At 39.0% G+C, this 20,734-nt stretch overlaps 2 protein-coding genes across 2 annotated transcripts; one reads left to right on the forward strand and one right to left on the reverse strand.

Moving 5' to 3' along the window:
* Positions 1-1,650: 1,650 nt before the first annotated feature.
* LOC146476519 (vacuolar protein sorting-associated protein 33A-like) lies at positions 1,651-17,841 on the reverse strand. Its single transcript, XM_085114390.1, has 17 exons — positions 17,684-17,841; positions 15,183-15,248; positions 14,324-14,451; positions 12,875-12,959; positions 12,368-12,466; positions 10,813-10,929; positions 10,003-10,177; positions 9,170-9,372; positions 8,784-8,874; positions 7,846-7,920; positions 7,174-7,253; positions 6,780-6,866; positions 6,390-6,524; positions 5,645-5,746; positions 4,869-4,935; positions 3,776-3,898; positions 1,651-2,637 (listed from the first exon to the last, which is right to left on the reverse strand). The coding sequence occupies exons 1-17, from the start codon at positions 17,795-17,797 to the stop codon at positions 2,531-2,533; spliced, it is 1,854 nt and encodes a 617-aa protein (XP_084970516.1). The 5' UTR covers positions 17,798-17,841; the 3' UTR covers positions 1,651-2,530.
* A 61-nt stretch (positions 17,842-17,902) lies between these two features.
* Positions 17,903-18,985, forward strand: LOC146476520 (uncharacterized). The gene has a single exon (XM_085114391.1). The coding sequence runs from the start codon at positions 18,048-18,050 to the stop codon at positions 18,849-18,851; it is 804 nt and encodes a 267-aa protein (XP_084970517.1). The 5' UTR covers positions 17,903-18,047; the 3' UTR covers positions 18,852-18,985.
* The last annotated feature ends 1,749 nt before the right edge of the window (positions 18,986-20,734 follow it).

A 20,734-nucleotide genomic window follows, 5' to 3' on the forward strand; every position in this document is an offset into this window, starting at 1 on the left:
GGCGTTCATAAGAGAGGGGACGTTTATTAGATCATTTACGTTATTCGCTTGTCCGTGGTCCCTTGGGAGGCCTTAAAAGTGTCCCAGAGATTTTTGGATCGAAGGCAAATGTTCTATTAAAAGCTTCCAATCGAATCAGTGTGTCCGAAAACGTCCGACCTAATACAACGACGCCCAAGTATATGCTCCCACAGCGCCTTATTTTTTTGCTTTATATGGCACGATTTCAAGCGTCCCACCGGAAGTAAAGACCAATGCGCAGAAGCGAAACATTTTTCACCTTAAAGCGCATCAGGTTTTGGACAGCCAATGAAAAAAAAGATATTTTTGGACGGTCTCAGAGCAACTCCTTCAACAATTCAAAAAATGTTGGGGCTCTGGGGACGCGAATAACTCTGGCCATATTTGACCGCTTGGTGCGTAAGCCTACGATCTTTTAGCAGTGATCACTGCGGACTCAGTATCCTAATTACAGACAGTGACGTATACCACATTTTGACGTTTCTGTGATCTTTTACTGAACAGACGCACGGCAACATGGAATCTATTTGTTTTATAAAACTAGTAGTAATCAAAGATTATAGTGCGTCGCCTTAGGCCCTTAGGCACCTAGCTGGGATGCATAAATCATGTTAAGATTACAGGAACTTGTAAGTATAGTTACAAAACAATAGGTTATTGTCTGAGAACATTTAAAACATCCGTGTTATCATAAAAACGTTTTATGTAACCAGCCAAAACCACTTTTGACACTTTTTGATATTTAGTTTTATATCAATCCTATCTCGCGCTTAGGAACATGTACAGTGGTAGGTATTGGGTACGAAACGTGCTGGGCATGATGGACCGTATCTGGACGTCAAGATGCTATTGTGACGTTTCAAGATGGAACCGACATACAACCTCGTTTCTCGATTTCTCGCGCTCAGAAACATGCACAGCGACTCGATTAGGAAGCGTCTCCTTCGTCGACGCAATAAAGAAGCAAAAGTTGTTAATGGTGACGTCATCTATGCGTCTGTCCTCTAATAGATCATAAGTAAGAACCAATCAAAATGCGTGTAGAATTCAGCTTATTATATAACATAAATTAGCATTCGGATAATTTCCAAAATCATCTGCTAATTAAAGAGGGAGCGAAATATGGTTGTACAGATAGTATTCCAAGAAATTTCCAATAACTGGAGTAAAACCATACAAAAGTACAGAAGAGCGCGGATGGGAGCGCGTTTCTAAGGTGTCTTCATGAAAATTGAATTTTCACACATTAAAAGTTGATTTAATTCACTAAAACGTTAAATTACTCACCGTGAAGTAGTCCTTTGTCTTTTTTGGTTGTTTCTTCTAATATATTTCCTGGACAAAGCTCGAAAACACTCCATTTGATTCATAAATTGTGGCAACACATGCGATCACTTCATCAGGCTTGGTAACCAAACGCTTTCTTCGAATCGAGGCCCAGTTCCTCAGAGATGATTGGCGAACATTGGCGGTGGTGCTTATCTGATGTATGTTCATCCTTTAATGACGTTTGTATAACCTTTCTGTGATCCATTCACACTTGCACTTAATTTCATGTTTGAATGTTTTTCAAAACTTTATGCTCACTCTCTAAAGTCACCCAGCACTTTCCAAAGTTAACAACCCGTATTGATCGGTAACTTTTTTATTTCTTGATGATTACAGTCACTTGGTAGTTTTACGTAAAATATAAATCTGTCTTCTGTACGAACTATTATTTACATACCAAATGTAACTGAAACTGTTGTGGGAATTTAAGTTTTATAAACCGTAAGCTATCTCTTTCTGATATAGAGTCCTAAACTGACGAGGTCACAAAAACTAAATTTATGTAATGTTTAAAAAAGGTGCAGCAGCGTTTTGTCGGGTTTAAAACCACGAGGCGCAGCCGGGTGGTTTTAGACCCGATAAAACACGTGCTGCGAGGTTTTTGAACGGCTTCAAAAATATTCCTGGAAAAGCGTGTGTTAATAGAGTTCATAACAATTATGCTTTTGGGAACGTTGGAAATTAGCATACAAGTAATACACCGCATACTAATGAGGAGTGTTTTATCAGCTGATATAACACCGCATACTAACAAGGAGGAGGTTTATCGATATAAAGTCACTCCACGTGATGTATTATCGACCATTTGATAGGTCAATGGACTTATGAATTATTAATGAGTTTTTGAGAAATCATTGAATTTGCTGAGGTATTCTGAAATTAACTACTTCCCAAATCAGCATCTCATTGCAATTTGGGGCGGAGATATTGGCACTTTTCAGTATTCCATACTTTCCTTCTAAATTTGCCCGTTTATAACTGACGCAAAATGAGAAGGGTTATTTCTAGTTCTCAGGCCAAGTTAACGCTAAGGATCAACTGAACATGTTTGTTTGTTACGTGGCTCGTCCTGATAAAATTACTCAAACAAATGACAGTTCCAGATCCGTGAAAAAGCCGTACAGGGATTAGAAAAGGTTCATTTGATTTCCGCGAAGAAACTAAGTTGCAAAGTAGAGTGTTACGTGAAAGGGTTCCCTTCCTCGGACAGACCTTCCTCCATAATGGATCTGATCAGTGTTGTGCCATTGATTATCTTGGTGGTCGCTATCAGATAGTCTGTGGGACCTGAGGTGCAACAAAAATGAGTCCGTAATTGTCTTTGGAAGCAAGGGTGGGTCAAAACTGACCACCGTTGTTGCTTTATTTCATGTTAACTGCTTACCATGGCGGACTTAGATAAAACAGACTAAAGAAAGCTGCAGTAGAGGACTACCGATATGCTTTAACGGTAACGGCGAGAAAATATGCACTCAAAACTTATTTCACGTTAGAACTTCTTTGAAGCCACTTAGCGATTATTTTGGGGGGCGACCTGCACCGTTTGCAACGTCGTACATGGTTGGTCGAAAGAACAAAAGAACGAACAACAGAACAATGCTCCCAACCCTAAAAAACAATGGAGCTGCAGGTTATCAGGATCCAGAGAAAATTAGAATGCAAGCAGTCCCGTTCTGGATAGTCGAGAGGGTGCGCGAGACTGGAGCGAGGAGAAATAAACGCGAAGAAAATGGGGGAGAGGCACCTCTCCCCAAGCCCCCTCCGCTCGTTCGCTCCAGTTTTTTCGCGCTCAGCTATTTCGCGCGACCTCTCGACTATCCAGAAAGGGACTATTTGCAGTCTAAGAGAAAATAGAGCTTTTGAAAGGTGCAGGTCTACTGTATTTTGCATGCGTTCAAATTGTCCAAAGACCGGATTCCAGCAGCCCACCTAACTTAAGGTGTATCTTCACGGTAACTAGGTGACTAAGATAGCCTACAAGCAGGCGAAACTCGTGGGCGCGCATGAAAAACCCCCACGTTTCCTCACGAGAAACGATTTTCTCGCACCCTCGCGTCTTTCCCCCGCTTTCCTGCCACTGGAGCTTAATTTTTATGGATGCAGTTCTGGGGTGCTTACCATTTACGCAAACCACCCGGACGGAAATTTTCGGCATAAAAACTAAATGATTTAGCTTGTCTTAAAAGAAGATGGATAACATGCAAAATGTATGAACATCAGCTGTAAATCCCAAAAGGAGAAATGGGAATGCATCACTTTGACCAGAAGCCCATAATTTCAGAAGTACTCCAAATGGAATGATGCGTACCATTTCATTTTCCAACTGGAATTTCCGGGTTTTCCATGTAAATGGTAAGCACCCCTAATCAACATTTTAGACACAAGAAAACAAAAAACAAAAACAAAACATTCCAAGCATACTCACTGTTTTCCTGTCGTGCAAGAAATCTCAGGGCGGATATCTCGGCGTGAGTACAGCCACCAACAAAAAATACGAGAGTCACTTTGGAAGGACCATCCATAGAACTCTCACTACTTGTCGACGGCCCTGTAATTATAGGAAAAAAAGAAAAAAATGCATTTTACATTATTTGAAGGAGTGCCCCGCAAGTAAAGGTTTGATTTTGCCAATGAGTGACATTAATCTGTCAAGATGCGAGGATTTTTTTTTTTTTTTTAATGCAAATCTTTATTGGAAATAACAAGATTACAATTTGTAGTTTTACATTTCAGAAATACACACAGTTACACAACACTGGACACATGCACAAAAAACGTACACACAAACATAAGTTGTAACAGGCATGTTAAATATAGACTAGGCAGACTAAGTAAATAATGAATATTAAAGAGGTTGAATTATGAAAGGCCTTCAATGCGAAGTTTGAAGGCAATGCGTTGGATGATGAGGATGACTAATGAGGCTAATGATGCGAGGATGACTAATGAGGCTAATGGCAGCGAGGCAGCATATCAAATCAGCAAGTGTAGAAATGAGCTATGGACAAAGATGAAAGCACGAACAGTCTGGTTGCGTAGATAACTGCGAGAACCTTTTCCTCTATTTAATCTTTCATCCGCAGTGCATATACATGTTACACGTTACACATATATTCATATTCATTCATTCTTCACGGGTATATTCTGAACTCACAATATGACCAGCTCCCAGTTGGCTTGATATCTCAGTTGGTAGAGCACTGCACCGGCATCGCAGAGGTCATGGGTTCAAATCCCGTTCAAGCCTGAATTTTTTTTCAGGTTTTTCGCAACAGTCTGGTTGCGTAGATAACTGCTAGAATCTTTTTTTCTATTTAATCTTTCATCCGTGGTGCATATACATGTTACACATATAAACGGTTTCATGTTATCAAACATTTTTTCAAACTCTTGTTGGCAAAAAGAAGTGGGCGTGAGCATATGTCCTAACAATAGCTAGAAAACACGTTTGCAAGCTGGCGGGAATGGTTTCTTTACATGTCAACTTTTTCAACCACTACTTTGTATTGCGAACTCACTTTTCTGGAGACCGGGTGGAAGCCGCTGGATTTCTTCAACTGCAGGTCCAGGAAGCAATCGAAGAACCTGCGTAAAAATCACATCAAAACGAAATCATTCATCCCTGACTGTCCACACATCAAAATATAAATTCCCATTAACGATTGTCAAGTATACAGCTATTTCAATTAACGTTGTCGGATCAAAGTTTAAAGCTTAAAGACATCTTTAAAGAGGCTGCCACCTCATCCATTTTGATATCCTAACATTTCTTTCATCCAAATGGCTCGCCATCGTATATCTTCACTGGACGGACGAGGCATACCTGGTTTTAATGAACTTATTCATAAACAAATCCACAGAATCTTGAGGTCTGGTCTTATAGCTTTATACTTTGATCCGACAACGTTAATTGAAATAGCTGTATTGCATTTGTGACAAGCTGGGGATTCATGAAAGAAGTGTAATGTTGCGACAATCGATTGGGAGGATGGAATAGGAGAAGGAGTCAATCTCGTCTCCAGTCTCCAGAGCCATCGCGCGTTTTTAGGTTAGCGAAAGCCTTGCTTCCTTGGTGCGTTAGGTTGTCACGTGTCTTAATCACGTGTCACGCTAATTTCATTCCTTCCTTCCTGGCGCCCACCCGCAGACCAAAAAGCCTGAGGACTCTGAGTACGAGATCGCCTCTCTACAGGTCAGCAACAGATAGGAGTGAAGGCTCTGAGAACGAGGGTTGTTTAAAATTTCAAAGTCATACTCGTTTCTAACTCGTTTCCCATCTAAAGTTCCTTATTACCTCCTCTAGCCCTCTCCAGCCTTGTGGCCGCGCCAGAAACTGAGCCAGACGTACGGTCAGCGGTGCGTATCCTGAAAATACGTACGCGATGTCATTTGGGTTCTGTAAATAAACAAGAATGAAGACGATTAGATCAAAAACCACAGAAAAACCTGTAAAAAAAAGGGTCGCTATTTTCAGAAGTTAAAAAAATAGAACCAAATCTGAGTGCCACTATTTGTGATTGAGGTGTATTGTATAATCTCTAAATTAAAAAAAAACTCCCAAATAATAGCTTCTACAAGCAATGCAAATTGTAGCTTTTAAATACCCAATGAGTATTTGATTTCTCTGCCTTCACTATTAATTATCATTTCTATTGTTTTTTAATGTAAAAATTGTAGTATGATTTAATTATGCACTCTTGATTTTCTTGTCTTTTGTTTTGTGCTACTTAGTTAGTTGCACGTTATACGCCAGTTAGCTGCACGTGGCAGTGACCAACTCGAAAGCCTAAGCTCCTTGGCCACTGTGCTCATTTTACCTTTGATGATTTATGTAATTTAATGTTGTATTTAGGTTACTTTTGTGATGTATCGTAATTTCCTTTTGTAATTATCTATTGAAATAGTGAATAAATCAGTAAAAAATCTGAATCTAAACAGTTACACAGCAGGGAGCAGAGGGTCGTTTAAAAGAGGGGAACCAGCAGCTTCCGTAGCTGGTATCCTTATTGGTCGCAGAAGCGCTCAATGCAAAACTTAACCTGTTCCTGGACGTCTTCCACGACAAGCTTTAGTGACTTTCGCAGTACATTGTAGGATCGTGGAGTCTGCGGTCCTAGTAGGCCGGCGGTCTCCAGCGGAGAAAGCGTCTTGTACACATGCTCAAAACCGTACGTCTGAAAGAACATAAATAATTATAATTATCAGTTGAATGAATTAAAATGATGAAGTACTTAGAAGTACAAACACCACTCTAGACTACTTAATGTGTGTTTTTTCACCTGCTGAAATATTACTGATGTCAAAATAAAATGGCGTATGTTTTCCTTTCAAGTTGTCGTTTCAAATTTGAACATTGTTCAATGGAAGATCGCCAAAACCTTGATCTTGACACCGACTTAAATCATCAACTGGTATGAGACAATACCTACCTGTAATATTTCACGGAGGTAGAACTCAAGCATCTTCGGTTTGAAACCGTTATTTGTCAGACACTGTACACACAACAAACGAAGCACCTGAAACAAAGAGAGGTTTGCAGGATGAAGCAAAGAGGTATGCAGGATGTTTGTCTCATGAACCTAGTTTAATGGCCTTAGCTCCCACGAGTCTCATGTAGCTCGGTGGTAGAGCATCCGAACTAGTAATCGGAAACTCTCAGGTTCGACTCCTGATAGGAGCACTCGGATTTTTTCCGAGTATGCCTGTGTCATTTCCTGATTAATACATCATTCTCAAAGAGCATATTGTTGTTTAATTGGCTTTTACTTCAGTAGTAAATAATATCGATAAACCATGGCATCTGCCTTCTGCTTAGAGTCTTACCGTTATCAATGGTTTCTTTACTCCAAAACATTTCTCGATATAGGGGTTAATTTTGTCTGTGTCTAAACCTTGGGCCAGTTCTAATAAGAGAACAGAGAAGAAGCAAATAGAACAAGAGGAAAACATGTCGCTTTGGACCTCAATATTTATGTACTATAGCTGTCTGGAAAATGAGATGTCATGATGACAGATCTGATCAGACTGATGAGATGATTGACTGCATGACTGTGACTGACTGACTGACTGACTGACTGACTGACTGGACTGACTTCGTGAATCAGTGTCTGATCGACTGGATGATTGCATGATTGGCATGGTTTTACTGTTTTCATATCAATTATTCTATGTTATAAACTCGTTGTTTTAGTTAATTCGTTATCCTAGTTAACATTGCACCGCAATAAAGATACACCATCGCTATCACTATGACTATTACTATTACACAATCCCTCACTCACTCACTGACATATTAACTGGCTGAATGGATCCTTGACTCCATGGTTAAATGTCTAATTCGGACTCAATAACTGCTGACTGGGACCCACTGTCTGTCAGATTAGCTGACTGGCTGACCGACTGACGAAGACAGGCTGTATTACTGTCTGTCTTACTGACCACATTACTGTCTAACAACTGACTGTCCACTCAAAACAGTTGTCATTAAGTACATACCTTGTTCCACCTGAATACGTTCCCTGAACTCTTCTGCATCTGTCTTTTCTTTAACCATCTCGGCTATCGTTGTATCTGTAGCAAAAAAACATAAGTGTATAGTATTTTCAAAGTATTTTAAGGAATCTAAATTCCTCTACAGATTTGGGTAGCTCTACATAATTTATGCTTTGGCCCATTTTAACAGTTTTTCCCTTTCTGTTTTGAAGTTCTTTATCATAGCTCCAGAGATAGATGAAGGGGGACAGTCCTCTAACTGATGTTTATTCTTTGCGCTCCACATATAAATTACATTAATTTGTAATATGTGTACCTTAAGGGCGATTTACACGGTACAACTTTGTCGCATGCGACAAGCTTACGACAGGCCTACGACATGAATTCTTTCGTGTAAATCAAACCTACAACTCGATTACGACCATCGTGTACGCCACAAAAGATGTCGTAGGCTACGACAATCGTAGATATAGGTAATGTTGAATGACGAGAGTTGTGTGCGATTTTTTGCATGATGCAAGCAGCGCGCGCTCTAGAAATCGCATGCGACAGTCGTAAGGAAAAGTTATACCGTCTAAATTGGCCTTTACAACACCATGAGAACTGAAAAACAGCAAATCAGTGGCAACCTGCACCATTTGCAACGTCTCACATGTTTGGTCGAGAGGATAAAAGAACAGACAACAGAACAATGCTTCCAACCCTAAAAAACAATGCAGCTGCAGGTTATAAGGGTCCAGTGTAAAAAGAGCTTTTGAAAGGTGCAGGTCTGCTAACAAATTATGGTAATATTATGCTACTGGTAAATTTATTATGTTCAGTTACAACAGAAATGTAGGAATTACAGAGTTCTTACAAGCGATTTAAACAATGCCAAACTTTGGCCCATTTTAGCATCTTTTCCCCCCAGGCTATCTGTTTTGCAGTTCTTTAGTACTCACGTATGGCAAGAGAAGCCTTTGCTCTTTGCATATATGGAATTCTCTGCACATACTGCTTTACTTCTCCAACTGTTTTCGCACTTTTGTGTTCCTAAGAACAGAAAAATATTAATATACTTGGAGTAAAGCACTTCACAACTTGATCAATAGACAAGAGAGAACTGACTAAGAAAAGTCTACCTTCTACTCTGAAGATCTTTGGCTTATCAGACAAAGATCAATTCAGTCACTAGAAATTTGAATTCTCACTTCAACACTCAAATCTTCAAAACAGACTTGTTAGACTTGAGTACAATTTTTAACACTCTTCTTCAGCCACTTGAGGTGAGTACTTTTCATTTACTATTTTGCAAAACAGTAAACTGCAATGATAATATGACAATCACCTCAAATGCAGCACTGATCTGCTTGGCTTTCCTACTCAAGTGAATTCCCACAGCTGAGAAATTCAGATCTCGTATATCATCAAACAGCTCGTCACTGGAGTTCAACACAACTTTCTTTTCTGTTGGCTGCTGAGGCTGCTGAATTCCCCCGGGACCCTTGTCTTCAGCTTGAGGGAATCGCTCTTGTGGAAATTTGGCTGTGGCTTTGAAAAATGATGAATGGTTAACAGAAGGCATGACCCATTTAAGGTCCAATTAATGGTAAACCTTGTGAATTTAGTTGATTTCTTTCCTCGCATTGTTCTAGAATTATTTTGTAGCTAAGTGAAGGTCTTATTTCACTATTTTTGATAAAAGAGGTCAAAAACGCCATGGCACTTCCCCTTAATATCATCTAATTTTTTTTTCAGGCGCAGCAGCCCAATAAATAGTTAAGCTTATAATGCACCAGTTTGTGCCATTTAACAATACGTACATTTACAACGGAATCACTAGATCTTCAATGACTCTACAGCTCTAAACACATTGCTCCAGGATGCATACTTTGGTGTCTTACTATATCTCAAAACTGTCGAACTTAAATCTTTCTAGTTTGAATCAGGGACCGGAAGCAGATTCAAAGATAAAATATTCCAAACAGTATAAGATTTCTTCCTGCTCTCTCTTGTTTCTTGGTGCTTAAAATTGAGGCAGACCATGTGGCTAACTCAACTCTTATACTGCTCAAATGATTAACAGAACAAACCGGCTCCAATGCTATATTGTTTCATACAGCTGTAGGGAGGTACCACCATCCCATTCAGAACTGTATTTAAGATGCCTGCAAGACTTACTATGATGAATCCCATAGAGTTCATCAATCAGTCCTTCATAAGTGAGCTGAGTGAATAGGGGAGTCAAAAGGTCCACATTGCGATCAATCAAAAGAAGTGTGTCTATCTGGGGTGAAACTTGATTCTCTGAATCAGCTGCTTCTCGCTTCTTGCGCATCATCATATCCAGGACACGCTGTAAGAGGAAAACATAATAGCTACAATATTATTGATACTAAGAACAGTTATTAAAAGGGATCAACTCATTTGACCTCAGGGCCAAGATTGTTCGAAAGCTGATTAACGCTAATCTACGATTAAAAGTTAGTTGAGGTTTTCATCTAGCTCTTTTAAAGTTGTTTTAAACCCTAATTTCAAGCTAAAGCCAAGAAAACTCTAAGTCAAACCTGAGGGCCAAAATTCGTTTGGATGAATCTTTACCGATTAGTAATTAAACTTGAATCAAAGTTCACATTAAACCAGGATTAGCTTTATCGGGCTTTGAACAACTGGGCCCAGGTTGACAAGAATAGATGCGATAGGATGACATCCATCATGACAGAAAACGCTACCATTGTAACACAAATGCAACTCAAATCTGAATGTCAAGACCTAGGAAAACTTTCTTGTATTCTTTACAAGTGGCATTTACCTTTTAAGAGCATTTTAGTTTGATTACTTTTTAGTTAATCATTTACCTAATGTTTTTGGGAAATCGTGAAATTTAGGATGACAGCTGCCTAAAATTCATGATGTAATTTGCTATATCATGTGATAAATTATATAGTAAAATTTCCTTGATATATTTTACGGCAAATATTTGGTTCACACCTTGGACATAGTTCCTTTGGCAGAAATCTTTGGAATTGTGCCATATAATGTTTGAAGTGTCATCAAGGAGTTAGCAATGTAGAAGAGAGATGTGAAGTCATTCTCCAAATAGCATTCCTAAAACACACAATCAAGTTAGATATGGCATGGAAAGATTAAACACTACAGAGTTTATAAGTGCACCACTTTGGTCGATAACAATCAATACGCCAATATTAGAAGTGGCAACTAAGTCAAAATTTTTAGCACAGTGCCACATCAACTTAATTAAACACTCAACTTTTCACACCGCAGTTTTGCTAATTTATAACATAAACACCAATGAAACAGCAGGTGGACTTTCGCGCAAAAAAATGATATCTTCACACGTAAAAAGATCACCACTGCTGTTATTACATAATAAATCGCACCTTTTACAATGATTTGGTATTTCATTGGTGTTTATATAATAAACAGAATATAGCATGCATGGCCGCTTGGAGATAAGAAATTTCTATTCAAGTGTTGAAAAATATTTCATGAGTGAGCACAGCTCACTTGTGAATATTTTTCAACACTCAAAGAGAAATTTGGTATCTCCAAGCGGCCATGTAATATCCTTTATTGATGAAAATAAATTGTCATGATATTACGGAATATCAACTTTACAAAATTGAACCTTTTTAACCCCAGCAGTGACCAGGATCTAATTTTTACCTTGATAAAGGTCACAAAGATAAAGGGCATGGCCAACAAATGCCTTGCTGCTCTTAACTAGTACAATACAATGAGATATATGAAGATATATGTGTGGAGCCTCCCAACAATGTGGCCCGGGTGCGATTCCCGGACTCGGCGTGTATGTGGGTTGAGTTTGTTGTTGGTTCTTGTCCTTGTTCCAAGAGGTTTTTCTCCGGGTTCTCCGGTTTTCTCCCCTCCTCAAAAACCAACATTTCTAAATTCAAATTCGGTTTGGAAAGTGTACCAATTAGTGCTCTGCCCTAAAGACATTGACACTTAAATAAAGTGATTTATTTTTATTTTTACAGTATGGAGAATATGTTGATATTGGGACTTAACCCTTTAATCCTGAAAATATTTTCGTTTGTTTTCTTGTCCCCATACACTCTTACAGCAAAAGTGGAGAGAACATGTTAAAAAATCAAGAGAATTCATGTTGGTTGGTTATATCCTTCATTCTCACAACCTTTCTGACTGATTAAGCACTGATATTACTAGGAGAAATTTTATGCTGATCAATATACTCTAACAAAATTTGTCCTGATGAAGGACTAGCACTCAAATCTCTTTAAACTGGTCAATTTACCTTTAGTTATCAACTCTGTTGATAAACCAAACATTTGTTTCAATATCTCAAACAAACAGTTTAATGGCCTTAGCTCCCACGAGTCTCCTGTAGCTCAGTGGTAGAGCATCCAAACTAGTAATCGGAAGGTCTTAGGTTCGACTCCTAATAGGAGCACTTGGAATTTCTGTTTCTGAGTTTGCCTGTGTCATTAGTGAATAATACATCATTCTGAAACAGTTTTGTGTTATCAGGATTCAATTTACTTACCTTGAAGCTAGACTCCATTTCAAGTGACAAAACATCACTGTCCAGTGGTATCAACTCCAACGGATATTCATCAACATTTACGAAGGACACATTGCGTTCCTGTCACAAAAAGAAAATAAACAAAATTACCAGTCGTACACATAGGTATAGTGCCATTGCTGATCCTTGGCACATTTGACAGGTTTATTGCAAGAAAGGTGTAAGTACTGATTTGGCCACACAATATAAAATTGTAAAAGGAATTCACTGAATAACATTCATGAATGATATTTTAATTTGCAAAACAGTGCTATGTAACTCAATTATCGTTTCATTGTGGTTTGAGAGAAGTTTGCCCAATTCAACTTGTGAGTTTTCTCAGAAAATTTACAAAACAAGTAAGTGCCCTATCCCACATTAGTCCTCTGATATTTAACACACCTCACTGGGGAAAGTGTGTTCATGGCATTCAGCTAGTGCAGAGAAACAAAAAAAGAGGGCTAAATAGAGTTTTATGGTAAGACTTACAGTGAGCTTTCTTTCACATAGCAGGGTTTTTCTTGGAATGAACAGAATAGTGAATTCCTTTTTGTTGTTTCCCCTGCCTTCCTCGCTAAAAGAGGGAAATAAAACAGCGTTGCTCTTCAGTAACCTTAGAGGTGCGTTAATTGCCCAGGTGTTATATCCTCCGACAGGAAACATTTTCTCCAGATTGCCCCTCTCCATCCAGGTGTATAGCTATAAACTGTTGGATTTTAATGGCCTCAAGCTAACACAAAGGGACCAAAAGGTAGTGTGGGTAACTTAAATAAAAATAAAATCACTTTATTTAAGTGTCAATATATTTAGTACACAGCACTAATTGGGGAACCTTTCCAGATCAAATTGGAATTTAGAAGCGTTAGCTTTTGCAGAGAGGAGAAAACTGGAGTACCCAGATAAAAAACCTCTTGGAGCAAGGACGAGAACTCAACTCAGACATGATGCTGAGTATGGGAATCGAACCCAGGGCCACATTGGTGGAGGGCAAGTGCTCTCACCACTGCGCCATTCCTGCTCCCCCAATATTGTATGATTCTGCTGTAATTTCATGGTTACCAGTGCCGTAGGATTGGAGGAGAAAATACCGGTACTATAAACATTTGTCTCTGTGATTTATTTTTTGTAGAGGTGAGCCACAGTTGAGTTTGGACACAGAGAATGGTTACAGAAAACACCCTTACAATGGATTGCCTGACACCCTATGGACACAGAGAATGGTTGCAGAAAATTCCCACTTATCTTATGATGCTTTATGCAACCCCTCCCAGGTCTGAAAAAAGGTATGCAATGTAAGTATTTAGGTCTGATATAGGGTTGGGATTTGGATGATAGGTGGCACCCCTCCCCAACCCTCCCCCCCCCCCCCCAAGGCACCACAGTGGTGATAAGAATTAGCACTTCATGAGTTTAAGGAACTTCCAAAAACTTGAGAGTGCTAACTTAAGTTGCAATAACTTCATGGAGTTTTATTTTCCTTGACCCTAATTATATTATTAGAAAATTTAACAGCAGCTCTCTTTGTTAGTTTATTTCAATAAATTCTTCAATGATTTGTTGCCTATAACTATTGAGTCAAGCTACCCTCTCCCATTAGCTTTATTGAATTGTTTTAAAAAATACACAAATTTAATCGACACATTAAATTCTAACTTGGCTCCAATTAAGGCTAAGGGAATAAAACAAAAGACATTAATTATACATATATGAACCGGCATATAACTTGTTTTATTTTCTTCCCCTAAGCCTCAGAGTCAAGTTATAATTTTAATATATTGAAATTGGTCTATTTATAGTAAGTGTGGTGAAATAACTGTGACGAAATTATCATGATCACAGTTTCATTTAACTGGAGTGTGTATGATTCTACTGAAACAGCAAATTATTTTTATTTATAGACTATATTTTGATACGTTCAATGAAATGTAATTGTTTCACCTGAGAACATTGTCAGCAATGATGTCCATTAGTGATGGTTTAGGTGTTGTAATAAAAATAACATTATGGACTTGTGATGGAGGAAGTCGGCCAGGACGAAGAGGAAACATTACTTCAACCTCATGTTCCTGAAAGTAATGGAAAAAGAAAACAATCCTCTGCAAGATCCTGCATCACTTCTTGGAAATATTTGGGTAGACACAGAACTGTTGTAAATATCTGTAATTGTAGTCTGTGTTCGGATGAACATTTACATCGCAAACTTTTTATCTGCATGTGCTGATGGCACACTGTGTTGCGCACAATATATTTAAATTAAAATAACATAAATCGTGTGATTAGACGGCCGCAAAAGCTAATCTGTTGAGAAAGCAATGTTTAGTATTATTGAGCTAACCTGTGATTAATTTATGTTGGAACAGTTTACATGTATGCGTTAAATGTGGAGAAGTTACAGAAGTAAGTTTTCTTTTGTTTGTTTTCTTTTATCCGGTTATTGCATTTGAACGTTTGTAAGGCCGAGGGCCAACAATATTTTCCTTTTTATTTAGATAGAATTAATCCCAATAAATAAGATTTATCTCCACATTGGCGTAAGTTCTTTGTCTTCACAGAACAGTCTGTTTTGAAGAAAAAGTTGTTCTAGATGAAGCAGATTTAACAAGAGCTATGCTAACACCATAAAAACACACAATAAAAATGCAATGTTCACACCTTCTATCTACCAAAACGATTCCACAATCCCTTGTCCAGTTTCCCCATAGTTTCTGGAGTGAGGAATTGGGAAAGGTTTATGGAGGAGTTCCTTCAAGAGTTATGTTTACACTTAAATAAGAGGAGACATAAATTTTGCATGTACCTTCAGTAATTTATACTCAGCAATTAATCCAAAGGGTCCAGTCAGTTTGTCATCCCAGACAAGAGCCTGTTAACAATCAAAACAGACAAAGATCATACCTTGTCTCCTTCAGTATAATTTGTAGAGGGAAATTACATACTGTTCACCATTGGGGCTTAAAGGATTAGGGGTTGAAATCTGAGTTCTGGTACGGTGTAAGGTAATTTAACTGAGTCTCACAGAATAACTGTAGAAAGTTATTGTTAGTAGTAAAAAGGGGATGCCGTAAACAAGAAAAGAATGGGACTAGAAACATAACTTTTGTTACAAACTGGTACCTCTTACTGCTTGTACAAACCAAGTTTTCCTTTAGGCATTAACTTCCAAGATTTATGACAAGCACATGTCCCTGTCAGTTTTAAAAGGGAATCAGAGGACTCCCAACTAACTGAAGGGTAATGGAAGGAAGGAACACAAGAAACAACCAGCAGGAGCCAGGAAAGAGAGGGGATGACGCTGGTGATGAATGAAAAATGGAACAGACTAAAACAAAATTTGTGTCAGGGTTGGAAGATGCCTTCTAACGTTTATGACAAGCACATGTCCCTTTTACTTTTAAAAGGAAATCAGAGGACTCCCAACTAACTGAAGGGTAACAGGAGGAAGGAACACAAGAGACAACCAGCAGGAGCCAGAAAAGAGAGGGGATGACGCTGAAGATGAATGAAAAATGGAACAGACTAAAACAAAATTTGTGTAAGGGTTGGAAGATGCCTTCTAACGTTTATGACAAGCACATGTCCCTTTTACTTTTAAAAGGAAATCAGAGGACTCCCAACTAACTGAAGGGTAATGGGAGGAAGGAACACAAGAGATCACACTCAGGAGCCAGAAAAGAGAGGGGATGAGGCTGGTGATGAATGAAAAATGGAACAGACTAAAACAAAATTTGTGGCAGGGTGGGAAGATGCCTCCCCCCTCCCCGCCCATTTTTTTTTTCAATATTGTGTAATCTTCAAGAAAAAAAAAATACAGTTCTAAGAAATGTCAAGGAAGGGAGAGTAACAGCCAGGCAGGTAACCGGTACATTGTTCGGACACCCCTGACTGCTTCCCAGTTCCCCCCCCCCTCCCCATCCAATCAGCCAATACCTTAAAAAAAAAAGCCAGTAACTGTGTTTGAAAGGACCATTGTGACAAATTATAAGTACCAGATCTTGTAGTAAAGGATCTAATTAGCAAAAAATTGTAAAACAAATAATCTAGAAAAGAGCAAGGCTGATTTTACGGTCAGAGAAATGTCTCCCTGGCCGTGAAATCAGCCTTGCTCTTTTTTATATTATTTGTTCAAACAACACATGCAAAGGTATATAGAGGGATATAAGATTATTCAGAGAAGATTTTGATTCTCAGGTGCTTGGTGTATGTCCCTTACTGGCAAATATTATTTGGAGTTATTCTGGAATCATCACAAACAGCATTATGCACCTATCATCGGCCATCCCCTGGGGGGGGACCCTGGGCAAATACAACTATATATGGGGACTTTATGGAAGATTTGAACGATTATTTTACCCAGGAGGTGAGGGAAATGGGGGAGGTTTGGTTTCCAAAAGCCTTGCACCACGGGGAAAACAGGGGACTTTGTACACTAAGAGTAACAAGTCTGTGCAACTCTTTCGCTAATATTTTTAATCTATTGTTTGTCTGCAAATTCTTAAAATGTGACGATTTAATCGTAGAGAATTTACTTGACTCAAATAGCCATCAGTATTGTTATAAACATTCCATGAATGTCCAAGCCAACGTAGCAGAGGTACAACCTGAAGAGGAGAGGTCCTGGGAAGGAGGTTAGTGGTACTATGTATAAGCACCACGATTTTACACATAGTACTGATAAGCTGGCCGTGCAGCAAGATAAAATATTGAAATTGTGTGAAAACCATGTACAAAAAAAACCTTTTTTGTATTGAAGTGTTGGCAGCAGTTATGAATAAATGAACACATAAAATTTTAATTGATATGAACATTGTTGCTTATTATTTTTAAGTCGAATACTGTTTTCTAGTCAGGTGAGCTGGGCCATCTTAATAATTAATTTTGCAGTGTCAGGTTTACTGTGGTTTCATACTGTTCAATGTGATCCCCCTCTGGGAGGGGGAATTTCTTGACTTTGACTACTCTTTGTCCCCATTAAGGAGGGGGAAATTACGAACTTCGACAGGATACTTTACAAAGTCCCCTCGGGGTCCCTCCCCCAGGGGATGGCCGATGAAAGGTGCATTATCAAAGCAGGTTCCTCCCCACCCCACCTCAATCCCGCCCGACAAAAACCTCCCTTTTAGGCCAACAGGCCAACCTACCCAGAATGGACCGAAAGAAAAAAGCTACAGGAAAGCACACTCCTTCAAAGCTAACAGCGACATTTTCAGAAGTTTTCCAACGTTACACGAAACTACTGGCACTCGTGACTTGGGTAGAGCATCTAGCAATTACATACATTAGTTCATACTTCCATGTTACCTTAGATCCAGGTTGTCTATTTAAGCATTGAAGAAGTTCTCTTCTCGCGCATTCTCGAAGTAAACCGACATTTACTCGGCCACCAGATAAATGACTCCCTCCAGCAGCCGCCATCTTGACGATACACTATGTTACGTTTATTTGAGTTACCAATGCCCTACTTTGAAACCGCTGGTTAATGAGCCCGTTAAACTTGGTTGTAGATTACCGTAGTTACTCGGTTATAAGGCGCACTCGGTTACATAAAGACGCACCCCAAACTTAGCAATTTAATCAAGCTAAGTTAAGGTATTATAGGATATGTGGGTGAGTCTTGCCCCCTTTGTAAGATTAGCCCTCGTTAGAGAAGAGCCCGAGCTCAGATATGTTCTCCTTCGCTTTTTATCGAAGAATAGGACAGTTGCCTGCCCTGGCTAACTTTAGAGCAAGACTTCAATGTCCAAGTATTAGACCTTTTCGAGCCGTAGTGACCAAAGAAATCGCGATGCAGAAATCGAGGCCGACATCGTTGTTATCCGTGGTTCAAGTGAGGAAAGTTTCCTCCGGCAAAGAAAAACAATTTCCAACATTCTTCGAAGTGTTGAAAGTTTTTCTTATTGGCTCTGGCGTCTGTTTTTGGTGTGGCATTTGCTACGTGTTTTATACTGCGCGTCGGGGGTACAAGCGCCTGATTCCAAACGAAGTTCTCTTTCGAGAAGCTGCGATTTACCAATTTGACCCCAAGGTTTTTCTACAGCAAGGTAATGTTCATGATAAGAAAGCAACGGCCGAGGAGGTGAAGGCGAAACAAAAGGCTTTAAATTCCTTATGGGGGAAACTGAAAAGCGAAGAGGATTTTCGGAGAAAGTTTGGGGAAAATGTGAATATTACAGGTTTTAAAATCCAGATTGGCATCCCCAGCAATGAAGCGGCAACTGGTGAAGTCCCAGACAGCGAGGAAGAATTCAGCAACAGTGACACATGGAAGGCATCCCTTTATGTTGACGGCTCAGAAGCATCGGGATTGGTTACCATGAAGTTTCAAAGTGTAAACAAGGAGGCCACATTATGGGTTCCAGTTCACCTTCAGGTCAATACTCTTCCAAACACGGGGGTTGAAATCTGTCATCTATCCTCACCCCTCCCCAATGGCCTTACAAAGTTTACTCAACTGTTCAGGGGCCAGTAATGGCAGTTAGCAGTGCAAGTTAGAACAAGAGATTTTTTAAAGATCTTGCTTCATTACTGCACCTGTACGTTTAAAAGGTCATGCCCAACTGTGGGCAGTAGTATTTTGGTTTTGAAACAAAACATTGAGTCATGTTTAGGGGTGAAACATTAAAGTAGCTTGAAACAAGTAGACTGCAGTGACATGCATTGTGAGCTTGTGCGTTTATTGTTCTTGAATTAAGACTGATATCAGTCATATTAAGGCTACCATTATTTTGTAGCAAAACAGCAGCTTTTATGATTTTTGACCATATTGTGCAGCTAAATCTGAGCAGTGATGAAAGTTTTAAAGCGCATGAAAGATGCATTATCAAAAGCTCGAAAATCTTGTTTTCAAAGTTTAAATTTATTAACGATTACTTTTTGTTGCTGTGATTAATAAATTAAACCTTCAAACTTACAATGTTGTCACTTATCAATGTATACCCATGGGACCATATTTAGGGGCCCCTTAGGAAAAGGTTCCCCTTGAACAGACTTCAACCTTCTGTATGTGGGATGTTTGTCGCATCCCAAGAACAGAATTTAAAGTCTGTCTCCCCTTTCTGAAAGAACAGTACCACAAGAAAGAAATTTTATATTTAAATGCAAGTGCTGGGCAGAAGTCGCACATCAAAAATGCAGCATATGACCACTGCAAAATTGAAGTTGAATCAAAATCATTCAGCATCCTTTGTTACAAGTCCTGACACAATGATGAGTTCAAAATATTAAACATTGTTTGAAACATACTCAACTTAGGTCCTAAAACTCTAGACGCCATTATACACTGTAGCAGTTCTATAATATCTTGACTGGCATTTAGCAACACTGTTTTGTGCAAATAATTTAGCAACTTCACCTTGACCAACAAGTCAGTGTTTTTATTTAAGGTGATTACATCAAAAAGTTGTTGATCAAATGTTCTTTTTTTTTGTTTTCATGGAATAATAGGGAAATATGTGCACCTGCACTCTCTTACACTGAAGCACCTAGAAACAGACTACGAGAATACTTTAAAATTTACTAACCAAGATTATTCACATTTGGCCATACCATAGTCTCCTTCACAGCTGTTTTTAGTGTCATCATGCAATGCTCCTTCAGCGTTGCGTGACGACACTAAAAACAGCTGCAAGGGAGACTAGCCATACCATGGAGAAAACATGGAATGAAATGGAGGCCATCATTCTTGTTTAGGAGAAAACAACCAATAATTTACTGTAAGGATGCACAACACAGTTCAATGAAATCACCTTTGTGAAACAAAAGGAAGCTACGTGTAGACCCCTGTGTACTCAAAGATTTGCAAAGTACTTCAAATCATGTAGCTGCCTACTGTTTCCCCCATGGAAGGTTTGGAATTTTGAGGGGGGTGGGGAGGCTCTCAAACCAAAAGTTTTCAAGGGAAAGTATGAAGCTAAACGGAATTTACAGTGGGATGGGGGATTCTGAACTAAAAACCTCCTGTGGGAGGGGTATGGATATTTTCAGTATCAGCACAATTTGCCAAAAGTCTGATTCACGAGTGTGATGGAAACACAAATGCAAACGTAAGGAATGCTGTGCACGCATGAGTACCATATTTGGAGTTATTATCCAGATGGTGATTAAATCGAGCTTCACTTGCGCTTGTATCATGTTTACATGTGAGAAAAATGCAAGCACAGGAAAAAAGGAATCTAACCCCAGTGAGGTTTAGATAACAGTATCCCTAATCTACAAGACAGAACAACAACAAACTGAAGGATTCTGAAAGTTGTAGTAAATGACGGCATATTTGCGAAAATGGATTATTCAGTCAGGGAACATTGCTCTGTGTGTTTTTTTTTTTTTTTTTGTTGTTGCTGGTTTACCATATTT

The sequence above is a fragment of the Pavona decussata genome, unplaced genomic scaffold, assembly GCF_977016875.1.
Source record: "Pavona decussata unplaced genomic scaffold, jaPavDecu1.1 SCAFFOLD_76, whole genome shotgun sequence".
NCBI classification, from domain to species: domain Eukaryota; kingdom Metazoa; phylum Cnidaria; class Anthozoa; order Scleractinia; family Agariciidae; genus Pavona; species Pavona decussata.

Bases quoted from the DNA above. Each gene is read 5' to 3' on its own strand.
- LOC146476519 (XM_085114390.1), bottom strand. From the start codon at position 17,797: ATGGCGGCTGCTGGAGGGAGTCATTTATCTGGTGGCCGAGTAAATGTC. The intron at 15,249-17,683 runs GTAACATGGAAG...GATTGTTAACAG, and splicing joins ATAGACAACCTGGATCTAAG to GCTCTTGTCTGGGATGACAA. The intron at 4,936-5,644 runs GTAATAAGGAAC...ATTTTTACGCAG, and splicing joins GCTGGAGAGGGCTAGAGGAG to GTTCTTCGATTGCTTCCTGG.
- LOC146476520 (XM_085114391.1), top strand. From the start codon at position 18,048: ATGTTCTCCTTCGCTTTTTATCGAAGAATAGGACAGTTGCCTGCCCTG.